Source organism: Salmo salar, chromosome 11 (assembly GCF_965601325.2).
Source record: "Salmo salar chromosome 11, fSalSal1, whole genome shotgun sequence".
NCBI classification, from domain to species: domain Eukaryota; kingdom Metazoa; phylum Chordata; class Actinopteri; order Salmoniformes; family Salmonidae; genus Salmo; species Salmo salar.
Genome location: NC_138301.1, coordinates 9,312,147 through 9,335,521, shown reverse-complemented (window position 1 = coordinate 9,335,521; position 23,375 = coordinate 9,312,147). Strand labels below are relative to the sequence as shown.

Here is a 23,375-nt window from a genome sequence, read left to right as displayed (position 1 = left end):
CATCTGGTTTGCTCTTAGTGGGACTATCATTTGTTTTTCAACAGGACAATGACCCAACACACCTCCAGGCTGTGTAAGGGCTATTTGACCAAGAAGGAGAGTGATGGAGTGCTGCATCAGATGACCTGGCCTCCACAATCCCCCAACCTTAACCAAATTGAGTGAAGCAAAAGCAGCCAGCAAGTGCTCAGCATATGTTGGAACTCCTTCAAGACTGTTGGAAAAGCATTCCAGATGAAGCTGGTTGAGAGAATGCCAAGAGTGTGCAAAGCTGTCAAGGCAAAGGGTGGATATTTGAAGAATCTTAAATATAAATTATTCTGATTTGTTTAACAGTTTTTTTGGTTACTACATGATTCCATGTGTGTTATTTCATAGCTTTGATGTCTTCACTATTATTCTACAATGTAAAAAATAGTACAAATAAAGAAAAACCCTGGAATGAGTAGGTGTTCAAAAACTTGCGAGTATTGCATCGTAGGCTGCATCTTTTTTTATTTTATTTTTTTACCCAAAGTGGATTTCTGTTTTCTCATAAAGTGTTTATTGTTCTCTTGGCCTTCATCAGAGCTTTTAAACTAAATACTAAAACATCTTGATTTATTGAATGTGTCGGCACCGGGGACTCGGGATGTAGCTGCGTTATTGATGTCATGTAATCAGGCTTTTTGTTTTTAACATATGGATTGTTTTAGTTTTGTAGGCTACCTGTTTAATTATTTAATGTATGGATCAAGCCTTAACTCCTTCCCAATGATCAGTGCTTTAGATTATTATGTTGCTGTCCAGCGGTTCTGAATTTGCCATGCACCCAACTGTCCACATTTTTCTGTGCAATAGCCTTTTGATTTGAAAAGGTTTGGTGTGTGTACTAGGCTAATGTATATGATTCAGTTGGTTTCACTAACAAATATGTTGAAATGGGACCAAATTATTTGTTTCTGTCTTCAGTCCTTTTTAAATAGGATAGAAGGGCTATATGGGCAACGGTATAGGTCGAATGTGATAGTCTGCCTATAACCAGCCTGAGTAGGCCTATAGCTCCATTCAGAGTGTAGACACATTAATCTAATTGGAAGTTAGCCATTATCAGGCTGGTTAACAGTGGCTTGTATTCATGAATGCCAAGGTAAACTAGCTTGGATTTTGGCATCACTGCTATCAAATCCCATTGAGAACTTGAATTGTTGCATATCATTGTGTTGTTGTCCTCCGGGTGGCTAGATAGCCAGCTAGCTAAAATTGTCCCTTTCCTAAATTAGCCATGGATGGAAATAGGGATTTGGACTTGTGATTTTGCTTAATTCTCAGTACTGGCCAATGATTATAATGGGGATTCTGATCCAACCATTAATTCATACATTGTTGTGCCCCTGGCCTGAGAGGATGGAAGTTCAATAGGTAGCTAGATGTAAAAGGCTAATGTTAACTTGCTAACGTTGCCCATGAATGGAAGTTAGGCTAGCGAGCAAGCATTTCAGCCAGGTAGCCTAGGACAACAAAAAATAAAAGCGTGTACTTTATGACAGAGTGGTAGACTGTTCGTCAACATGAAAGAGAGGAGGATGACATTGGCGTTTCTCTACAAGTAGGGTGAGTCAACACGTTTTTCTATTTGCACGAACGCACACAGAAATCAGAACTATGGGTCCACAGTTATTTTACCCACGCACCACTACCGTTGGATAATGCGATGCAAGAAAAATTCACCTGCACTCAGCCCCGCCCCACGTACTCAGCCAGTCAGGATCCACTACTACGTTGTGGTCGCGGCATACTGTATACTTTTTACTATGCTGCGTGCTAAATAGTATGCAGTTTAAGTATGTAGTAAGCTAGTATGGGTATTTAGACACGACCAGTCTCCATGAATTTGAATTCACTGTAATAGTTAACAATAGTGGCTTACTTTCAAATCATCTAATTTCTTATCAATTATTAGTGATATTAGCCTGGTTCCAGATCTGTACAATATGTGCTTTAACCAACTCCTCTGACTTTTGTCGTCATGCCATTCAGTCTGACCCCAATGCAATGCAAGCTACCGTAAAACGTTCATATGTGCAGATATTTGGAATGTATAGCAATGACAATGATCAAAGTTGGAAAAGCAAAATGCCGATCTTCTGGTGCCAAGCTAAGATGCTGTGGTTCCCTGTCAATAGACATCACTATAACACGCTACCCACTGAAACATAAGCATTCAAAAAGACTTTTAATGTGCACTTCAAAATCGACCAAATAAAATGTATTGGTCACATCCACGTGTTTAGTAGATGTTACTGGGGGTGTAGCGAAATGCTTGTAAACCGTACAATGGTGCCACCAGTGTCTGTACCTGTGTGAGTGCCGTACACAGGGCAAAGATCCACAATGCCACCAGATTTTCTTGTAGCCAATCCTTCACCCGTTCGTAGCATGGCTGTGGAGACACACAAGAATGGAAAGAAATATTTTAAAGCACATTATACAAAACCCCCTCATTTATAGCATAAGGTGCCCGAAGTGTAGCCTACAGCAGGGTTGGGATCAATTCCATTTCATTTCAGTCAATAGAACAGCCATGGAAAAAGTGATTTTATTTGAAAGGTTAGAGAAAACAAAAACTAACATTTAATGCGTTTCCTCATTCACTCCATCTGGTGCTAGTCTTGGTGGACTTACAAGAGTATTGGCCCACAGACCCTTTTCTACACCGCCCACATCCCATACATGCCTTTTACTCTGCAAATCAGCTCCTTGTCATGTTAGCTAAGTGGGTCCCATATGGATGCCTTCCACATTTCGCCCACCTCTGCTCTTTTGAACCAATGTTCCCTGCGATAGCTAACATCCCTATCTAGCGAAATGGGCAGAAGGATGGGAGTGACTTGCAGATACCGTCGCTCTGTGCTGGGACAACATTTAAACAAGCGAGTAGGCTGAATTTTTCATGGCCAACACGAACAGGATATACACTTAGTGTATAAAGTTTCTCCAACTCTCCCTTTTCAACATTCATTACGTGTAACACAGTGAAAAGGATGATGTACTACAAGTCTTTATGTAAAAATAATTGTGAATAGTTTGTATATCCTCAAAGTGGTTGTTGTAATAATTAAAGAGAGTGGCATAGACAATAGCAGACAGTGATGGGACTGGCACAGAGTGTATGAGCCTGGCATGGTACACGGCAGAAAGAATTTATGCCTTACATGAAACCCAAACCGGCTGCACGCGTGCGCCATCGTGCATAAATGTATTTTGTCCCCCTACACCAAACACGATCACGACACGCAGGTTAAAATATCAAAGCAAACTCTGAACCAATTATATTAATTTGGGGACAGGTCGAAAAGCATTAAACATTTATGGCAATTTAGCTAGTTAGCGTGTACTTGCTAGCTAATTTGTCCTATTTAGCTAGCTTGCTGTTGCTAGCTAATTTGTCCTGAGATATAAACATTGAGTTGTTATTTTACCTGAAATGCACAAGGTCCTCTACTCCGCCAATTAATCCACACATAAAACGTTCAACCGAATCATTTCTAGTCATCTCTCCTCCTTCCAGGCTTTTTCTTCTCTTGACTTTATATTGCGATTGGCAACTTTCCTAAATTAGGTGCATTACCGCCACTGACCTCGTTCGTCTTTCAGTCACCCACGTGGGTATAACCAATGAGATGGCACGTGGGTACCTGCTTCTATAAACCAATGAGGAGATGGGAGAGGCAGGACTTGCAGCGCGATCTGCGTCACAAATAGAACTGATTTCTATTTTAGCCCTTGGCAACGCAGACACTCGTTGGCGCGCTCAATAATTGAATAACATAGATTTCTATTTATTTAGCAACGCGCACGCGACGCAAGCGGTGTAGTCAGCCTGTTAGTCTATAACACTGCTGGTTTTCAGTCTTCCCTAGAATCAGGGATTTAGACCTGGGACACCAGTTGAGTGGATTCTCTCGCCCAACACGGGTATTAATCAAGTAATTATATATTAACTAACTACCAGGGGCGAAAGAAAATCAGCACTGCTGCTGCAGACCTCAAAGCCTAGATTTAAAAACCCCATAGAGTTGATTAACATAAACAAATCTCCACCAAAATCGGTCTAAACTAGAGATATATCTGTGGAAAGTGGCGGAGATACTACTCTGTTTGTCAGACGAGGAGGCATCCCGACTATGGTGTTCTCCATTTTTTTCCTACGACTCCCACAAGTGTCACGGGACTAGTCTAAAGGTAACCCGGTACCAGTTTAAAAAAATGAATGAAAGTATGGAAGTAGTTTTGTGCCCCCAAAAAAGGGGTTAAACGTGTCCCAAAAAAATACACAATTATTCCTGAGCTTTTTCCTAGATCTAAACCTTATTCTTTATGATGCATTTTCTGACTGTCTGTTTTGCCATTTAAGAATGTGTCACCTTCCGGAGACACCTGAAACCCCACCTCTTTAAGGAATACCTAGGATAGGATATAGTAATCCTTCTAACTCCCCCCTTAAAAGATTTAGATGGACTATTGTAAGTGGTTGTTCCACTGGATATCATAAGGTGAATCCACCAATTTGTAAGTCGCTCTGGATAAGAGCGTCTGCTAAATGACTTAAATGTAATGTAAATGCAGTAAAGCTCCCCCCCCACTTTTAGGGATTAAATACCCCTTATATTTCAATATGCCTTGTACCACAGGTATAAGGAATATGAAAACAGGTCGTTCTCCTCAGCACAGCAGAGCAGTGTTTCCCAAAGCGTGGGTAGGGTTTTAGCAAAAGCTCAGTGGACTGTGTGGATTGTCGGAGATTTTTCACAGTATAATGTTTTGTTTACCTGGTTGGTCACAAGGGAGGCTTTTGAACAAAAAAGAAAATTACATTTGGGCACCAAAAACAACAAAATAACATTTGGGAACAACTAGTGTGCATGCGTGTGCGTATTCATGTCAGAGAGAGTGTGTGTGTGCGCATATGTGTTTGTGTTCGTGCATGTGTGATTCTGTGCATCTTACCGCAGTCCACCAGGTCCCTGGGTTCTCGAGGCCACAGTTGTCGCTGTACTCCAGACAGCAGGAGTCAGGCACACGGCTGGCGTTGTACACGTCAAACCAGTCCGTGTGGTTGGTCACGCCACAGCAGCGGAACTACACCAGACAAGGACACTGCACGTCAATGACAGAACAGAGAGGAAAAGCGAACACGGAACACACTAAAACCATTCTGCATGATTCATAAACAGAGATCATTCTCAGGCACTGACATGTTAAACATATCTGTCACATCTTTTATTTAGATAGTTCTCCCTCATCACTCCAAAGTGGCCATTACTGAATTGAAAATAGATTAGCATTTTGCTGTGTGGTAATGTATTCAGTGAGGTGTGGAGAGGGTAAGCATGGTTTTATGGAATGAGAACTTTTCTTGCTGCGGTTTTGACATTTGACTCAATCTAGAATTTCACGTTGAACCCATGGTCACACACACACACACACACACACACACACACACGTGCTGTCAGTCACACACACGTGCTGTCAGTCACACAACTAATGCCCACTACAAACAACCAAACTGGACTCTATAATGTAAAAGTGGCCCCTTCTGTGATAAACAGCCCAAAGTCTGATATCTTGTATCAGGTATCTTTTGATGTCTATCGGCAGCTTTCACCAGCAGTGCCTGCAGCATTTTTACGAGCTCCTTTTATTCAATCTTTCCTCTACTATCTTTCCTCACCTTGTGTTTCCTACTTTCCTTTGCCCATGACTTGAGCTGTGGATTTTGGTCATGAATAATACAAAGCCAAGCACATCAAAGTGAGTGTGGAAACAAACAGTGTTGTTCTTCGGGGAGCCGTGCGGTCCAATTTGCATTCGTCTTACTGATTGACAGCCTATTTAAAGAATCGAAGGCTATTCTTATTGGTTGGAATCAGGTTTGATTGCGTAATCCCTTGTCCCTATGAAGTGGTACATATGATAATGTAATTAGCCTGCAGTACTGTATTTCTCCAAGCTTGAACTGCCTGGCCCCAGATCTGATTGTGCTGTCTTGCAAACTCCTATGGTCATTGTCATTCCGTGTCATAAACCGATCTAGGACCAGACTCATTTAAGACGACTGTACTGTTCTACTGTTGACCACCAGGGGGCAGTCTAAGCAGGACAAGCTGACTTACATTTTAGTCACTTAGACGCTTTGGATGACTTACAGGAGCAATTAGGGTTTTGTGCCTTGCATCAAATAAAATAACATTTTATTGGTCACATACACATGGTTAGCAGATGTTATTGCGAGTGTAACGAAATGCTTATGCTACTAGATCCGACAGTGTAGCAGTATCTAACAGGTAATATCGAACAATTCCACAACAAAACCTAATATCTAACAAATTACACAACAAAACATACTACACACAATCTAGTAAAGGAATGGGATAAGTATAAAATATATGTATGAGCAGTGACAGAGCGGTTAAGATGCAATAGATAGTGAAGGATACAGTGTACACAATTGAAGTCGTAAATTTACATACACCTTAGACAAATACGTTTAAACTCAGTTTCACAACTCCTGACATTTAATCCTAGTAAAAATGCCCCGTCTTAGGTCAGTTAGGATCACAACTTTATTTTAAGAATGTGAAACGTCAGAATAGTAGAGTGATTTATTTCATCGCATTCCCAGTGGGTCAGAAGTTTACATACACTCAATTAGTATTTGGTAGCATTGCCTTTAAATTGTTCAACTTGGGTCAAACATTTTGGGTAGCCTTCCACAAGCTTCCCACAATAAGTTGGGTGAATTTTAGCTCATTCCTCCTGACAGAGCTGGTGTAACTGAGTCAGGTTTGTAGGCCTCCTTGCTCGCACACGCTTTTTCAGTTCTGCCCACAAATGTTCTATAAGATTGAGGTCAGGGCTTTGTGATGGCCACTCCAATACCTTGACTTTGTTGTCCTTAAGACATTTTGCCACAACTTTGGAAGTATGCTTGGGGTCATTGTCCATTTGGAAGACCCATTTGCAAGCTTTAACTTCCTGTCTGATGTCTTGAGATGTTGCTTTAATATATCCACATAATTTTCCTACCTCATGATGCCATCTATTTTGTGAAGTGCACCAGTCCCTCCTGCAGCAAAGCACCCCCACAACATGATGTTGCCACCCCTGTGCTTCACGGTTGGGATGGTGTTCTTCGGCTTGCAAGCCTCCCCCTTTTTCTTCCAAACATAACGATGGTCATTATGGGCAAACAGTTCTATTTTTGTTTCATCAGACCAGTGGACATTTCTCCAAAAACTATGATCTTTGTCCCCATGTGCAGTTGCAAACCATAGTCTTGCTTTATGGTGGTTTTGGAGCAGTGGTTTCTTCCTTGCTGAGCGGCCTTTCAGGATATGTCGATTTTAAAGGACTCGTTTTACTGTGGATATATATACACTTTTGTACCCGTTTCCTCCAGCATCTTCACAAGGTCCTTTGCTGTTGTTCTGGGATTGATTTGCACTTCTCACACCAAAGTACGTTCATTTCTAGGAGACAGAATGCATCTCTTTCCTGAGCAGTATGACGGCTGCGTGGCTCCATGGTGTTTATACCTGCGTACTATTGTTTGTACAGATGAATGTGGTACCTTCAGCCGTTTGGAAATTGCTCCCAAGGATGAACAAGACTTGTGAAGGTCTACAATTTTTTGGCTGATTTCTTTTGATTTTCCCATGATGTCAAGCAAAGAGGCACTGAGTTTGAAGGTAGGCCTTGAAATGCATCCACAGGTACACCTCCAATTGACTCAAATGATGTCAATTAGCCATCAGACGCTTCTAAAGCCATGACATCATTTTACGGAATTTTCAAGCTGTTTAAAGGCACAGTCAACTTTGTGTTTGTAAACTTCTGACCCACTGGAATTGTGATACAGTGAATTATAAGTGAAATAATCTGACTGTAAACAATTGTTGGAAAAATGACTTTGTGTCATGCACAAAGTAGGTGTCCTAACCAACTTGCCAAAACTACTTCAACTGTACATATAAGATGAGTAATGCTGTTGCACAGGGCAGGGTCGAGACCCAGAGTCTCAAGCTTAATGATGTGTTTGGAGTGTACTATGGTGTTGAATTCTGAACTGTAGTCAATGAACAGCATTCTTACATCGGTATTCATCTTGTACAGATGGGATAGGGCAGTGTGCAGTGTTATGGCGATTGCATCGTCTGTGGACCTATTGGGGCGGTTAGCAAATTGGAGTGGGTCTAGGGCATGGGTCGGCAACCCAAAATGTTGAAAGAGCCATATTGGACCATAACAACAAATCTGTCTGGAGCTGTAAAAAATGAAAAGCCTTATATAAGCCTTATAATGAAGGCAACACATGCTGTAAGTGTCTATATTAGCTATATTAGCCTAATATCAAAATGATAAGTAGGCTACAAATACATAATGAGCATTCATGATTAAACGTTTATTTTACCTGCAGCGCATCCCGGAGAGAATGACGCACCACGTGACTACTCTGCTGTACGATGGTGCTTTAAGTTTAACTTCCATTATAATATTAATGTATTATGTTTCGTTGCATTGATGAAATTATAGAAATACAATACAGAAATCAGATTTTTGATGTCATTTTTATTTTAGGATTCGAAAAAACAACAACAAACTGTGCAACGTGCATAATAGGCCTCCTGTAATTTCAGACCTCCCCATGGAAATAAAATGCTTTTCAATCCTCAGTAATACCATACAATCCTCTTCTCTTTTCCCCATTATCTGGGCAACAGACAGACTGCAATAAAACAGCAGCCTTTTGAAAAGGTAAAGTATATCAAATTAAAATGATACAGTTTAAGTTCGATTTCTGTGCATTATCCTCTTCTCTTTAGTTTTCTGCAAATGTGCAAGGGTAAAATGCAGCAGCACCCTCTTCTCTTTTGACACGCACAATACAATGCAGCCATCCTCGGACCTGAGCAACAAAACACAATAATATCCCTATGTGTCATTCCAAATATATACTGACAAAAATCAGAAATCACTTTATAAAAACAGCCACTTTGTTACTAAATATGTGCCTATCACAGGATTGTGTTCTTACCCGTTTAATGTGACTTCTGTTTTCGGACATCACTGGACAGCTTCTCAACATCGGGCATGTAAGATGTAACTTTAATCTTCACGCAGGACTGCAAGCTCTCATCTGTGAGGCGGGTACGGTATTTGGATTTTATGTAGTTCATGTTTGAGAATATCTGCTCGCACAGGTATGTTGATCCAAAGATGGATAATACTCCAAATGCATATTTCTTCATGTTCCTATAACTGTCAGGAAGAATGGAAATGTCTTTCCACATTACTCTTATTGTTATTCGACAACTTCTCATTACAAAGCAAACATACAGGCAATCCTTCCGCATTGGCAATGAAAGCAAATGATTCGGTCCAAGAACTGTGGAATCCTCTGTTCTCCTCAGCTATCTTTCTCTTTTTCCCTTTGGGATCCATGGCCCATGACACACCCGCCGGTTTGTTTGCAACAGCCACCTGTCTGGCACTACGAGGAGCTGAAAGAAACGTGTGTCGCAGGCTATGACGTAAATCTTCGTTTACAGAAATGTTGAAATTAAATATTTATTATACACATTTTTACAGCATTGGATAATAAATTATATTAAAACCAAAAATATATTCACACCATCTTTTTCCATTTTCATATTTTTGAAAAAGCTCCAGGGAGCCACTAGGGCGGCGCTAAAGAGCCGCATGCGGCTCTAGAGCCGCGGGTTGCCGACCCCCGGTCTAGGGTGACAGGTAGGGTGGAGGTGATTATGGTCCTTGTCTAGTCTCTCAAAACACTTCATGATGACAGAAGTGAGTGCTACGGGGCGATAGTCATTTCGTTCAGTTACCTTAGCTTTCTTGGGAACAGGAACAATGGTGGCCATCTTGAAGCATGAAGGGACAGCAGACTAGGATAGGGATTGATTGAATATGTCTGTAAACACACCAGCCAGCTGGTCTGCGCATGCATTGAGGACGCGGCTAGGGATGCCGTCTGGGCCGGCAGCCTTGCAAGGGTTAACACGTTTAAATGTTTTACTCACGTCGGCCACGGAGAAGGAGAGCCCAAGGTCTTTGGTAGCGGACTGCGTCGGTGGCACTGTATTGTACTCAAAGTACGCAAAGAAGTTGTTTAATTTGTCTGGAAGCAAGACGTCGATGTCCTTGACGGGGCTGGTTTTCTTTTTGTAATCCGTGATTGTCTGTAGACCCTGCCACATACGTCTCGTGTTTGAGCCATTGAATTGCGACTCCACTTTGTCTATACTGACGCTTTGCTTGTTTGATTACCTTACGGAGGGAATAACTACATTGTTTGTATTCGGCCATGTTTCCAGTCACGTTGCCATGATTAAATGCGGTGGTATGTGCTTTCAGTTTTGCGTGAATGCTGCCATCCAATCCACGGTTTCTGGTTAGGGAAGGTTTTAATAGTCACAGTGGGTACAACATCTCCTATACACTTCCTTATAAACTCGCTCACTGAGTCAGCATGTACATCAATGTTATTCTCAGAGGCTACCCGGAACATATCCCAGTCTACGTGATCGAAGCGTGAAAACTGAAAGTTTTCTGGGCTAACAATGTAAGAAATAATACATAAAAAAACTAAATACTGCCCAGTTTCCTAAGGACTAGAAGCGACGCTGCCATCTCTATCGGCACCATCTTGTGAACACACACACAAACACAATCACTCTGCTTAAGGACTTACATCCGTTTGTACGATCATCCAGGCGTTGGTCAAGCCTACGTTGCCCTCGGTGCCAAAGAGCTGGAGTCCCCTCTTCAAATCCCTCTGGGCATAGTGATCAATCTGGATACAAGACACAAAGACATCAAGGTGAAGACATAAATCTCCTTACTCATGCAAAACACACACACACACACTCTCTGTCTCCGAAACACGACTTATCCTTATTTACACATTCAGACAGTCAACAGACAAGATATCAATCTGATTGATCGCCATTGCTCTCTCAAGAACTGTGCCAGTAGGGTAATGTAGTCTTTTGGCATGTTTGTGTAGAGGGCTACAGGCTGACACCATCAGTGGTCTGTTCAAGCCACTGTCAAAAGGGTTCTCCCACTCGACTAAATCACATCTGTTTACATCTGTTTCAACACAGCTGCAATGTAGCATGAATAATAGACTCTATACCAGATATTTGTCTGAGCAATATAATATACTTGTACAATGTAGAACACAAAGGTAACACAAAGGATAAAACAGCATGAGTAAGGCCTTCAGGGGAAGTTACTAAAATTACAATTTCATGATTTTAGCTTTGTTGTCTTGTATTCCCTTCTGAAAATAACAGGAGCAACTTAACTCTGACTTTTGCGTCATTCATTGACGTTAATGGGAGACAAATTTGAGTTTAGTGCTATCTCAAGTCAGAATATGGCCCTGAAGCAGATACTGTCTCAGACTTCCAATCATGCCTCTGCTGACACTGCTGTAACTTAAAAAATGCATGATCAAATATGTCTGGCGAAAGACTAATCGAATCTGATATTTTTTTTTACTTCTACTCAAAGTTGGACTTTTCAAGCTGAGCCTAATAGGCTCTCATTAGTAGGGAGTGTGATACTGTTAGCTCAGTATCGATGTTGACCTTCGGACTGCCGTTCCCTCCTTGACTACACCAGGCAAGGTAAGGAGGGTAAGGAGGTAGGCATCAATTACTTAGGAGGAGAGAGAGAGTGTAGGTGAAGGGCAGAGAGAGCAAGAGAATGGGAGAAGGAGAGAATGGGATAGAGAAAAAGGGGAGAGAGAGCAGGAAATAAATTAATAGCAGAGGCAGCATAAGACAAGGTACACAAAAAATCCCCAAAACCAATACGGAAGACCATCATTTACTGCTTTTGCAGCTGCGACCTGAAAGTAAACATAAACAAAGTTGGCATTATGTGGGTAAAAAAACGCATTGTCGTAGGCGGGGTAAATTCCATTTCAATAAAACAAAAACGCTCAATGGAGACATTCATGGCATCGGGTCAACAGGAGAGAACTTGTGGAAAAAGTATCTTTCCAGTGAAACCAGCCCTACAGACAAACAAACATTTTCTCTCAAGTCAGGAAGAAACATAGAAAGTGAGAGATAGTGAAAGGGGCTTTAAATACAGTAGGGGGAGAGACATTAGCATATGCCCTGTGTATTGCCTTGGAACACACTGACTCATAATATGCCGGGTCACCACAAGACAGCTAAACCTGCCATATAAGATTAGAGATTCAAGGAAGGATTTTTAATCATTTTTCAGCAACTGGCAACCGCAGCGGCCTCACAGTCTGAAAGTCATTGGTTTGAGTGATTCTAATCAACTTGGTGCTGCTTATAGGAAGCTACTGTTGTTTTATACACACCGTTATGGATTAGCCTGAATCATGTTGTAATCAAATGGGCGATGTAGAAACACCTCTCTCTTCCCAAAGCAGCTCATTATACAGCAGTAGAGCTATTAAAATATTTCTCCAGGCCTCAAGGTTTGCTGTTTAGTCATGTTTATTTTCTTCCTGGTAGTTAATTATGGATTAAGGCTAAACTAGAGTCCACTCACCTGGTGTCCCAGGTCTGAATCCAGCCCTTGCTCTTTCTCATTGTCTAAAAATCTGTCCTCTCCTTAGTCCTCGCCTCTGCTCCTTCATCTGCACTGATCTGACAGAATGTACCTGGTGAAAGCCACACAAATGACGAGCTTCCACCATATTTTTTCCCCCCTTTTTCCAGTCAGTGCAGTGAAGGGAGAGAAGAAAACAAAGTTTTATTTCAGACATTACAATCGGAAAGTATTCACACCCCTTGACTTTTTCCATATTCTGTTACGTAACAGCCTTTTTATAAAATTGATTTAATAGTTTTTTCCCTTCTCAATCTACACAGAATACCCGGTAAAGAAAAAACAGGTTGTCAGAAATAAAAAATAAACTTATACACATTTACATAAGTATTCAGACCCTTTACTCAGTACTTTGTTGAAGCACCTTTGGCAAAAATTACAGCCTAGAGTCTTCTTGGGTATGACGTTACAAGCTTGGCACACCTGTATTTGGGGAGTTTCTACCATTCTTCTCTGCAGATCCTCTCAAGCTCTGTCAGGTTGGATGGGGAGCATCGCTGCACAGCTATTTTCAGGTCTCTCCAGAGATGTTCGATCGGGTTCAAGTCCGGGCTCTGGCTGGGCCACTCAAGGACAGGCCATTGTCCTGTTGGAAGGTGAACCTTCACCCCAGTCTGAGGCCCTGAGCTCGCTGGAGCAGGTTTTCATCAAGGATATCTCTGTACTTTGCTCCGTTCATATTTCCCTCGATCCTGACTAGTCTCCCAGTCCCTGCAGCTGAAAAACATCCCCACAGCATGATGCTGCCACCACCATTTATTTATTTTACCTTTATTTAACTAGGCAAGTCAGTTAAGAACAAATTCTTATTTTAAATGATGGCCGAGGAAGAGTGGGTTAACTGCCTTGTTCAGGGGCAGAAAGACAGATTTTTACCGTGTCAGCTCAGGGATTTGATCTTGCAACTTTTCAGTTACTAGTCCAACGCTCTAACCACTAGGCTACCTGCCGCACCATGCTTCACCGTATGGATGGTGCCTGGTTTCCTCCAGACGTGACGCTTGGCATTCAGGCCCAAGAGTTCAATCTTGGTTTCATCAGACCAGAGAATTGTGTTTCTCATGGTCTGAGAGTCCTTTAGGTGTCTTTTGGCAAACTCCAAGCGGGCTGTTGTGTGCCGTTTACTGACGAGTGGCTTCCGTCTGGCCACTCTACCATAAACACGTGATTGGTGGAGTGCTGCAGAGATAGCTGTCCTTCTGGAAGGTTCTCCCATCCCCAAAGAGGGACTCTGGAGCTCTGTCAGAGTGACCATCGGGTTCTTGGTCACCTCCCTGACCAAGGCCCTTCTCTCCCAAATGCTGAGTTTGGCCAGGCGGCCCGCTCTAGGAAGAGTCTTGGTGGTTCCAAACGTCTTCCATTTAAGAATGATGGAGGAACTGTGTTCTTGGGGACCTTCAATGCTGCAGACATTTTTTGGTACACTTCCCCAGATCTGTGCTTTGACACAATTCTGTCTTGGAGCTCTACGGACAATTCCTTTGACCTCATGGCTTGGTTTTTACTCTGACATGCACTGTCAACTGTGGGACCTTATATAGACAGGTGTGTGCCTTTCCAAATCATGTCCAATCAATTGAATTTACCCCAGGTGGACTCCAATCAAGTTGTAGAAACATCTGTTAGGGGGAGTGATGAGCTCTACAGCAGAGTCTCACAACTCAATCGCTGGTTGAAAACTGTTTTCTGCCTCTCCCAAAAGATAGAATTTGTAGATAATTGGCACTCTTTCTGGGACTCACCCACAAACAGGACCAAGCCTGGCCTGTTGAGGAGTGACGGACTCCATCCTAGCTGGAGGGGTGCTCTCATCTTATCTACGAACATATACAGGGCTCTAACTCCCCTAGCTCCACAATGAAATAGGGTGCAGGCCAGGCAGCAGGCTGTTAGTGGAGTCTGCCACTAGCACAGTCAGTGTAGTCAGCTCAGCTATCCCCATTGAGACCGTGTCTGTGCCTCGATCTAGATTGGGCAAAATTAAAGATGGCGGTGTTCGCTTTAGCAATCTCACTAGAATAAAGACCTCCTCCATTCCTGCCATTATTGAAAGAGATCGTGATACCTCACATCTCAAAATAGGGCTACTTAATGTTAGATAACTCACTTCAAAGGCAGTTATAGTCAATGAACTAATCACTGATCATAATCTTGATGTGATTGGCCTGACTGAAACATGGCTTAAGCCTGATGAATTTACTGTGTTAAATGAGGCCTCACCTTCTGGTTACACTAGTGACCATATCCCCCGTGCATCCCGCAAAGGCGTGTGTTGCTAACATTTACGATAGCAAATTTCAATTTACAAAAAAAAAACGACGTTTTCCTCTTTTGAGCTTCTAGTCATGAACTCTATGCAGACTACTCAATCACTTTTTATAGCTACTGTTTACAGGCCTCCTGGACCATATACAGCGTTCCTCACTAAGTTCCTATCGGACATTGTAGTCACAGCAGATAATATTCAAATTTTTGGTGACTTTAATATTCACATGGAAAAGTCCACAGACCCACTCCAAAAGGCTTTCGGAGCCATCATCGACTCAGTGGGTTTTGTCCAACATGTCTCTGGACCTACTCACTGCCACAGTCATACTCTGGACCTAGTTTTGTCCCGTGGATAAATATTGTGGATCTTAATGTTTTTCCTCATAATCCTGGACTATCGGACCACCATTTTATTACGTTTGCAATCACAACAAATAATCTGCTCAGACCCCAACCAAGGAGCATTAAAAGTCGTGCTAGAAATTCTCAGACAACCCAAGGATTCCTTGATGACCTTCCAGACTCCCTCTGCCTATCCAAGGACATCAGAGGACAAAAATCAGTTAACCACCTAATTGAGGAACTCAATTTAACTTTGCACAATACCCTAGATGCAGTTGCACCCCTAAAAACATTTGTCATAAGAAACTAGCTCCCTCGTTGTCACGTAGAGTAGGCCAGAAAGCTAAACTGGAAAACCTAACGTCTATCAAAATAAAAAGATGGCGGAGCCGCAAATGTTCTTCTGTGCAAGGGTGTTTATTTACATAGTGATTCCGGAACAAAAACAGTACTGCCATCAAACATATACCTTATGGGACCGCTAAAAACAATGCTGCCTCATCCACAGCTCAATCCAAAATGCCTCTCGATGAACAGAAAGAGAGGCTCCTTTTGTAGGGGTAGCCCCTCCCCTCAGAACAATTAACAGTAATTAATTAACCTGTCTGGGCTAGGGGGCAGTATTTTCACGGCTGGATGAAAAACGTACCCAATTTAAACAGGTTACTACTCTGGCCGAGAAACTAAAATATGCATATTATTAGTAGATTTGGATAGAAAACACTCTGAAGTTTCTAAAACGGTTTGAATGGTGTCTGTGAGTATAACAGAACTCATATGGCAGGCAAAAACCTGAGAAAAAGTCAACCAGGAAGTGGAGGATCTGAGAATTGTAGTTCTTCTTTCTAGTCCCTTTCGAAACTACAGTATCTGTGGGGTTACGTTGGACTTCCATATATTGTGTAACATAATGTCCTAGGAGTGTCATCTGATGAAGATCGTCAAAGGTTAGTGCTTCATTTAGCTGTGTTTTGGGTTTTATTGACACATGTCCTTGCTTGAAAAATGGCTGTATGATTATTTTTGTCTATGTACTCTCCTAACATAATCTAATGTTTTGCTTTCGCTGTAAAGCCTTTTTGAAATCAGACAATATGGTTACATCAAGGAGAAGTGTATGTTTGAGAAAGTTGAATTATGACATTTAGTTGTTTTTGAATTTGTACACTATGGTCACAAGACGCAGGCCTCCTAATTGTCCCTAGAATTTCTAAGCAAACAGCTGGAGGCAGGGCTTTCTCCTATAGAGCTCCATTTTTATGGAATGGTCTGCCTACCCATGTGAGAGATGCAGACTCGGTCTCAACCTTTAAGTCTTTACTGAAGGCTCATCTCTTCAGTGGGTCCTATGATTGAGTGTAGTCTGGCCCAGGAGTGTGAAGGTGAACAGAAAGGCTCTGGAACAACGAACCGCCCTTGCTGTCTCTGCCTGGCCGGTTCCCCTCTCTCCACTGGGATTCTCTGCCTCTAACCCTATTACAGGGGCTGAGTCACTGGCTTATTGGTGTTCTTCCATGCCGTCCCTAGGAGGGGTGCGTCACTTGAGTGGGTTGAGTCACTGACGTGGTCTTCCTGTCTGGGTTGGCGCCCCCCCCCTTGGGTTGTGCCATGGCGGAGATCTTTGTGGGCTATACTCAGCCTTGTCTCAGGATGGTAAGTTGAAGTTATCCCTCTAGTGGTGTGGGGGCTGTGCTTTGGCAAAGTGGGTGGGGTTATATCCTTCCTGTTTGGCCCTGTCCGGGGGTATCATCAGATGGGGCCACAGTGTCTCCTGACCTCTCCTGTCTCAGCCTCCAGTATTTATGCTGCAGTAGTTTATGTGTTGGGGGGCTAGGGTCAGTCTGTTATATCTGGAGTATTTCTCCTGTCTTATCCGGTGTCCTGTGTGAATTTAAGTATGCTCTCTCTAATTCTCTCTTTCTTTCTCTCTCTCAGAGGACCTGAGCCCTAGGACCATGCCTCAGGACTACCTGGCATGATGACTCCTTGCCGTCCCCAGTCCACCTGGCCGTGCTGCTGCTCCAGTTTCAACTGTTCTGCCTGGGGCTATGGAACCCTGAACTGTTCACCGGACGTGCTACCTTTCCCAGACCTGCTGTTTTCAACTCTCTAGAGACAGCAGGAGCGGTAGAGATACTCTCAAAGATCGGCTATGAAAAGCCAACTGACATTTACTCTTGAGGTGCTGACTTGTTGCACCCTCGACAACTACTGTGATTATTATTATTTGACCATGCTGGTCATTTATGAACATTTGAACATCTTGGCAATGTTCTGTTATAATCTCCACCCGGCACAGCCAGAAGAGGACTGGCCACCCCTCATAGCCTGGTTCCTCTAGGTTTCTTCCTAGGTTTTGGCCTTTCTTGGGAGTTTTTCCTAGCCACCGTGCTTCTACATCTGCATTGCTTGCTGTTTGGGGTTTTAGGCTGGGTTTCTGTACAGCACTTTGAGATATCAGCTGATGTAAGAAGGGCTATATAAATACATTTGATTTGATGATCAATGGAAACAGGATGCACCTGAGCTCAATTTCGAGTCTCATAGCAAAGGGTCTTAATACTTATGTAAATAAGGTATTTATGTTTTTTATTTTAATAAATTAGCTAACATTTCTAAACCCGTTTTCTCTTTGTCATTATGGGGTATTGTGGGTAGATTGATGGGCGGAAAAAACTATTTAATACATTTTAGAATAAGGCTGTAATGTAACAAAATGTGGAAAAAGTCAAGGAGTCTGAATACTTTCCGAAGGCACTGTACTTCCGACATTGTACTGTGTGACATATTTATTGGACAAGGAATCAGGAAATATAAAGAGAAAGGGAAGGCTCTGTGCATCGTTCCAAAATGGCAAACTGCTTATCTATGCTCGTCTGTGATAGCCCCCTACAAGGGGTGAATAGTGTCAAAATGGGGCCTTTTTGTGGTTCTATTCTCTCTGGAGTCATTCCCCTTAATTTTGTATGTTCATTCATATGTATTCATAGGAAAACATTGACAGAAGCTGTTCACGTTTTGTTATCCACAGCCTATTTTCCTCAACGCTGCTTTGCTCCTTTCTAGTTCTTGTATTATGGTTTTATCTCAACCTGATTGCAATATTGAATTAGACTGTTACCTAAAATCCCTGTGTTCCTAGCCGACGGTTTGTACACGACCCTCATTCTGGCTTATGGGGCTCCCGAGTGATTGGGAGTCCCGTAGGGTGGTGCACAATTGACCCAGCGTTGTCCAGGTTTGGCTGGTGTAGGCCGTCATTGTAAATAAGAATTTGTTCTTAACTGACTTGCCTAGTAAAATAAAAAAACTATTATGCCTATGAAGTTTGAATCAACAGTTACTTTTACCAGATGTGGGTTCAAATAGGCTAGTATTTGTACTTTGCGCGTTTGGTTGAACCTGCCTGCCAGTTAATCCTGCCTGGAGTGCCAGAAGTCCAGCTAAAGCTTTTGAAACAAAACAAATACCATTTGAACCCAGGTGTGTGTTTTTTTTTTTTTTTACTGTCAACGCCACTACAGGATTTCACCAATGGGTTTCTCCTTTTCACATAAAGAGCTGAACATTTGACATGTTTTGTGGGTAGTCCAATTAATTAGTCATTTCATGTTTCCATTAATTTAATGGGTGAATCAATGTGATTAGTGGTGCGTTTTACCAATGAAACATTTCTCTCAGCGTGAAATGAAACTTTTCCATGCTTGAAATTCATTCAGGCAGTGGTTACATGACTCAATTTCAAATTGCTACATTGAACCTCAGAAGTCCCATGTTGCCGAGGTAAAATGCGCACCTTGTTTATCTAAGAAATATGATTCATACTAAGATTAAATACAACAAACTGAGTTGTGCCAACGTCAGTTCTAAAAGAAACAGTGACTGAAGAAAACATCACTGTCTTTCATTTAAGTCACATTCTGATGTTGCCATCATTTAAGCTTTTACAAATATTCATTCATTAAATCATATTGTAAAAAATATATATGATAATAATATTGGCAGGTGTCTCAATGAATTGAGAAATTTAATTTATAATTTATTTATTTTATAATGTGTAAACTAACTGAAAATGACTGACAACTTCCATTGATGTGAGTCTGTCCTATTTAAAAAAAAAAATAACTTAACCTTTATTTAACCAGGTAAAACCCATTGAGGTTAAAAACCTATTTTGCCAGGGTGACCTGGCAAGAAGGCAAAACAGGGAAATAGCAGCGTGTCCATAAAACATTACAGAAAATACAGAATACACACAAGAGACAAAGTGTCACAAGTTAAAGCTACAATTGGAGATTAGAAACAACTGCAGTTATCACAAACAGTGTTGTCGATCAGTCTTAAAAACAGGCAAAGACACTACCTCCCGTAACTTTAAAATCTTCTGAAGCATGTTCCAGGATGAAGGGGCATTATGGGAAAAAGAAAATAAAAAAAGAATTGGTTCTAGCCTTAGGAACAGACCAGGTCAGCAGCGACTGTGAACGAAGACTATATTGTGAGACTGATCTGGCCAGTAAAGAACAAGAGATACAAAGGGAGTTGTCCCATTAATGCTTTGTACACAAAAGTGTATCAGCGCTTTCGCCTCCTGGTGGAGAGAGAGGTCCATTGCACCATAGCATACAGATCACAGTGATGGGTGAGTGATCTAGCATTTGTAATAGATCTTAAAGCACCATGATAGACAATATCACCATAATCCAGCACTGATAAAAAAAAAGGTGCTTTGAACAAGATATTTTCTGACTAACATTGAAAAGCAAGATTTGTTCCCGTAATAGAAACCACATTTCATCTTCAGTTTCTTGGTCAAGGTATCAATGTGCTGTTTAAAATTCAACTTTACATCTAACCAATTCCAAAGATACTTATAGGAGGTGACCCTATCAATTTGCTGGCTTGTTATACTTAAAATCTGCAAGTGACTCCATCTGTTTACTTTCAGGGAAGAGGAAACCATCATCTTTGTATTCCTTTCATTAAGCACAAGTTTCAATTGGAAAAGTTGCCTTTGAATAACATCAAAGGCCAACTGTAAGTCCTGAAAAGCCTTCTCAATATTAGATGCGCTAGAATAAATAATTGTGTCATCAGCATAAAGATGGAGATTTGCAGAGTCAACAGTCTTCCCTATATCATTTATATACAGTGTAAAAAGGATCAAACCTAAAATTGAGCCCTGGGGAACTCCTTTTGTAAGTCTTCGAAACTCAGATTTCATACCCTCCTGAGCTACACACTTTGTTCTGTCAGAAAGGTCATTTTGGAACCAATCCAATGCATCAACACTTAAACCAACCTTTTTAGTCTATACAACAGCACGGCATGGTCAACAGTGTCGAAGACCTTCGATAAGTCAAGAAAAAGTGAAAGTGATTTTTCTTGTCCTGAGCTAGAATATCACCTACAATCTTACTTACAGCAGTAATTGTACTATGCTTGGCTCTAAATCCCAGCTGGAATTGAGATAAAACTGAGTTATTATAAAAGAAAGTCTTTGAACTGTGAGTCCACCAGGTTTTCCAAAACTATTGCCAGTGCAGACAGTTTAGATATGGGACGATAGTTATCCAACTGGGACGGATCTCCACCTTTATGTGAAGGCGTGACATAGGCTGCTTTCCAGACTTTTGGAATGGTATTACTCACCAATGAAAGATTTAATATATATGAGGGAGAAGGGCAGCAATAATCTCTCCACCAATTCATCCAGGCCAGCTGCTTTCTTCATATCATTAGATTTGAGTTCCTTTACAACTTCTGAAAGCTCAGTCTCGGTAAAATGAAATAAATGAACCGTAGGCCGGCATGTGGCAGTTTCATTCACAACCTCATTTGAGATGTTTGGAAGGAGTTCATTATCAAATAAATGCCCAGCTTTAGCAAAATGCTCATTAAACGTGTCAAGCAGTTTATTCTTGTTAGTCACATCCATTGAATTTGAGGTCAATTTCAGCAGAAGACCAGTGGAGTTTGTGTTAACATTCATGGATTTAATGGTTTTCCATAATTTTGTCGGGTTATTGAGGTTTTCCTTGGTAGATTCGTAATAGAAGCTAGATTTGCATTTTCGTATTAACAAGGTGCACTTATTTCTCAGTGCCCTGAATAACTGCCATTCAGCCTGGGAATTACCCTTTCTGGCTTTGGCCCATTGTGTATTTCGTTTATGGATCAAATCAGATAATTCCCCTGTAAACCAGGGATTGTCTCTACCTCTTACCCGGTACTTTTTGAGAGGGGCGTGTTTATCACAGATATTAGAAAACATAGAATGAAAATAGGAGAATGCCTCTTCGATATCTGGAATAAGCGCAATCCTGTCCCAGTTGTATGCATAAAGTTCATGCAGGAATGCATGCTTACAGAACTGTGTAAAATGTTGTTTGACTATGAACCGAGAGGGCACTTTGGGGATTTTGGTGTCTCTAATGCAAGAAACTGCACAATGATCACTTAAATCGTTAGCAAAAATACCAACGGCCGAGTATTTATGCGGATTGTTTCTTAGAATAACATCAATAAGTGTTGATTTAGAGATGTCTTTGGGATTGAGTCTTGTAACCGCATTTATAGTTTGAGTAAAATGTAATGTATTGCCAGTCCTCTTATGGCCTCAGAGTTTGGAGATAACCAATCCCAATTTAAATCGGCCATAAGGACCATTTCATTTTCCCCCCAACCACGCATCAGTTCAGCCAGAGAATCCAGGGATTCTACTTTTGCAGATGGAGGTGTATAACATCCTATCAAATCTAAGTTCACAGCTTTTGATAACTGCAGCTTCAATGCTAAAAACTCAAACTGTTTTGGTTTAGATAAAGACCTTAGTTCAGTAACCACATTATCTGTCTTTAATATAGATGGCTATACCTCCCCCCTTACTTTGTCGGTCACATTGATAAATATTATAACCATCCAAGCCTATAGACTGATTTAGAATAGATTTCTTAAGCCAGGTCTCGGACAGTACTAAGACATCTGGGTCAGCAGTGTGAACCCAGACTTTTATCATGTCCAATTTCGGCATCAAACTCCTCACATTAATATGCACCAGTCCCAACCCTGATCTAGTTTTAAATCATTTGGAGTGGGAAGTTCATCCATAGCCAATGAGACTGGGTTTGGGTGAATGTTTCCTGATCCATAGCCAATGAGCCTGGGTGAATGTTTCCTGACACCACAAGAATAATAAAACAGCTCGATTTGTTTCTTCCTAAAATCTCTCTGCACTTAGATGATTTAAAATAATCCAAACTACAGTCATCTGATACAGCAAACAGTTTCTAGCCAAACCAAACCCTGTAGATGAGAACGTTTTATGTGCATGTCACAGTAGGAGTCAAATGGTAACACAATCTGATAACTCTAAAAGATAAAAGCTGCTATACTATCAGTCAAAGTAGGGTTTAGCGGTATCTCTGGGTTAGGGAGATGAGGTTTGTTTTTGATAATTTAGACTATGCCATAACCCATTTAGCCATAACCCATGTAGGCAGCAATTAAAACCATTTGTACAAAAATACCAATTTTTAACCACTGAATCCAACAGTTCACTAAAACAAAATTAAAATATACTGAGTCAATCTTTTGAAACCTTAAAATTCCCCAGAAATGTCTAGGTCTACTAGAGTTAGAAAGCAAGTGTGCCCGAGCATTGTTGCCTTAGTTAGAGCAGTCAGCGCGTTCAACAACCGGTGCAGGAATGTACTGACAGGGATTTTGCCCAGTGTGTGGGTCTGGTCAGTCACCTTGCAGTAGGCTACCACACAGTGAGGCCAGTAGACCGGCCAATCACTGGTGGCCAGTCCACCCGGCAGGGGTATCCTGGGCTAGTAAGCCCAGCGCACCAACCTCCGGCTTCCACCGCACAGCGGTGCAGGAGAGGAGTCAGGAGACTCTGGTAGAATGGCGAAACAGATAAAAACCTGACCGTCGAAGAGTATCCAAGGCTAGTCGGCTCAACGTGTCTAGACCGTCAGTCACGGCACAGATGTATCCTCTCTCGGCTTTCAGGGAGGGCACCACACCGGCTTTATCTCTTCATGTAGAAACCAGCAGATGTCAATTTAATGCTTTAATTGCTTTGATCCTGTAGG

At 41.7% G+C, this 23,375-nt stretch overlaps 1 protein-coding gene across 2 annotated transcripts in view; it reads right to left on the bottom strand.

Annotated features, from left to right (window-relative positions):
- LOC106561924 (tetraspanin-4) overlaps window positions 1–23,375 on the bottom strand; it is a 109,178-nt gene that overhangs the window by 1,817 nt on the left and 83,986 nt on the right. For both annotated transcript variants that reach the window (XM_045688973.2, XM_014126328.3), the window contains 3 exons: window positions 10,754–10,855; window positions 4,990–5,121; window positions 2,339–2,422 (listed from right to left, as the gene is read on the bottom strand). In XM_045688973.2, the coding sequence (XP_045544929.1) occupies window positions 2,339–2,422; window positions 4,990–5,121; window positions 10,754–10,855 (318 nt within the window). The remainder of the gene's footprint in view (window positions 1–2,338; window positions 2,423–4,989; window positions 5,122–10,753; window positions 10,856–23,375) is intronic.